A 1,560-nucleotide genomic window follows, 5' to 3' on the forward strand; every position below is an offset into this window, starting at 1 on the left:
TAGGGAAAGTTTGTCTTTTTTTTCTTTTTTTTATACAGCAGTGTGTACATGTCAGTCCCAAACTCCCAATCTATCCCTCCCTCACTCCCTTCCCCCCTGGTAACCACAAGTTCATTCTCTAAGTCTGTGAGTCTGTTTCTGTTTTGTAAATAAGTTAATTTGTATCATTTTAAAAAAAAATTTTTAAACAAAATTCACATTTTAAGTTGAAATAAACTATACAAAATTGATTTTCTTCACCAAAAATAACAGCAGTATTTTCTGTATTATTCCTAGATAAACTACAAAACACTTATTTTTGTAGGTTTTCTAGGTTTTGCTTGTAAATCAAGATGAGGCAGTAGATACAGTCATGGAAAAAGAAGAAAACAGACAAATCAGTTGTCAGGATCCATGCTCTCTGATCCTGTCTTGAGCATGAAACAAGTGTTCAACATATACCTGCCAAAAAGATTATGAAGATGTAGGCTCAATAAAGGAATGCAAACAGCAACAACCATCTGTGGAACAACAATGGCAGGCTCTTCCATTCAAACTTTAACTATAACTTGTTCCTTTAACTTCATTTGATAAAGACAAAATCTACACTGAAATCCTTTTTTGGCAAGCTCACACATTTCTCTTACAGTCTGATAATTTTCTTAACTGTCCCTTACAGATTTTTAACAACATACTTAAAACTCCTACTATTCAAAAGTCAGTCATGAGCTTCCTTGTAACATTTTATAAAATGTATTCCTTCCTCCCATACCTCCTTAAAATTTATTTCTTCAAAGTTGGTAATCTGCCTGTATCATTTTTTAGATTCTGCATATAAGCAATATCATATATTTGTTTTTCTCTATCTGACTTCCTTCACTTAGTATGATAATCTCTTTGTCCATCCATGTTGCTGCAAATGGCATTATTTCATTCTTTTTTATGGCTGAATAGTATTCCATTGTATATATACCACATCTGAGTAGTATTCCATTGTATATATATCTCCATATGGTTCTCCATAGTGGCTCTACCAATTTACATTCCCACCACCAGTGTAGGAGGGTTCCCTTGCTCCATACCCTCTGCAGCATTAATTGTAGATTTTTTTGATGATGGCCATTCTGACTGGTGTGAGGTGATATCTTATTTTAGTTTTGATTTGCATTTCTTTAATAATTAGCAATGTTGAGCATGTTTTCATGTGCCTCTTGGCCATCTGTATGGCGAAATGTCTATTTAGGAGAAATGTCTATTTAGGTCTTCTGCCCATTTTTCCATTGGGCTGTTTGTTTTTTTGATATTGAGCTGCGTGAGCTGTTTGTAAATTTTGGAGAATAATCCCTTGTTGGTCTTATCATTTGCGAATATTTCCGCCCATTCTGAGGGTTGGGAAAGTTTGTCTTAACTGTGATGGAAATAAACCTCACACCAGTACAGAAAGTGACGGAGTCGTGTAATTAAGCAAAGTCAACTACTGCACCAGGAATTCGAGGTAGTATAAAGCTGTAAATGTTTTGATATTACTCACGCTTCTTTTTTTCTCTTATAGGTGTTAAAATGGGTAGAGGAAGCGGTTCA

At 34.7% G+C, this 1,560-nt stretch overlaps 1 protein-coding gene across 1 annotated transcript in view; it reads left to right on the top strand.

The window, feature by feature from the left end:
- Positions 1-1,560, top strand: part of HMCN1 (hemicentin 1) — a 543,624-nt gene that overhangs the window by 185,615 nt on the left and 356,449 nt on the right. The window contains 2 exon segments of the mRNA XM_007451144.1: positions 1,532-1,558; position 1,560. The exon segment at position 1,560 is cut by the window's right edge and continues 156 nt beyond it. Of these exon segments, the coding sequence (XP_007451206.1) occupies positions 1,532-1,558; position 1,560 (28 nt within the window).

Source organism: Lipotes vexillifer, unplaced genomic scaffold, assembly GCF_000442215.2.
Source record: "Lipotes vexillifer unplaced genomic scaffold, Lipotes_vexillifer_v1.1 scaffold343, whole genome shotgun sequence".
Taxonomy (NCBI): Eukaryota; Metazoa; Chordata; class Mammalia; order Artiodactyla; family Lipotidae; genus Lipotes; species Lipotes vexillifer.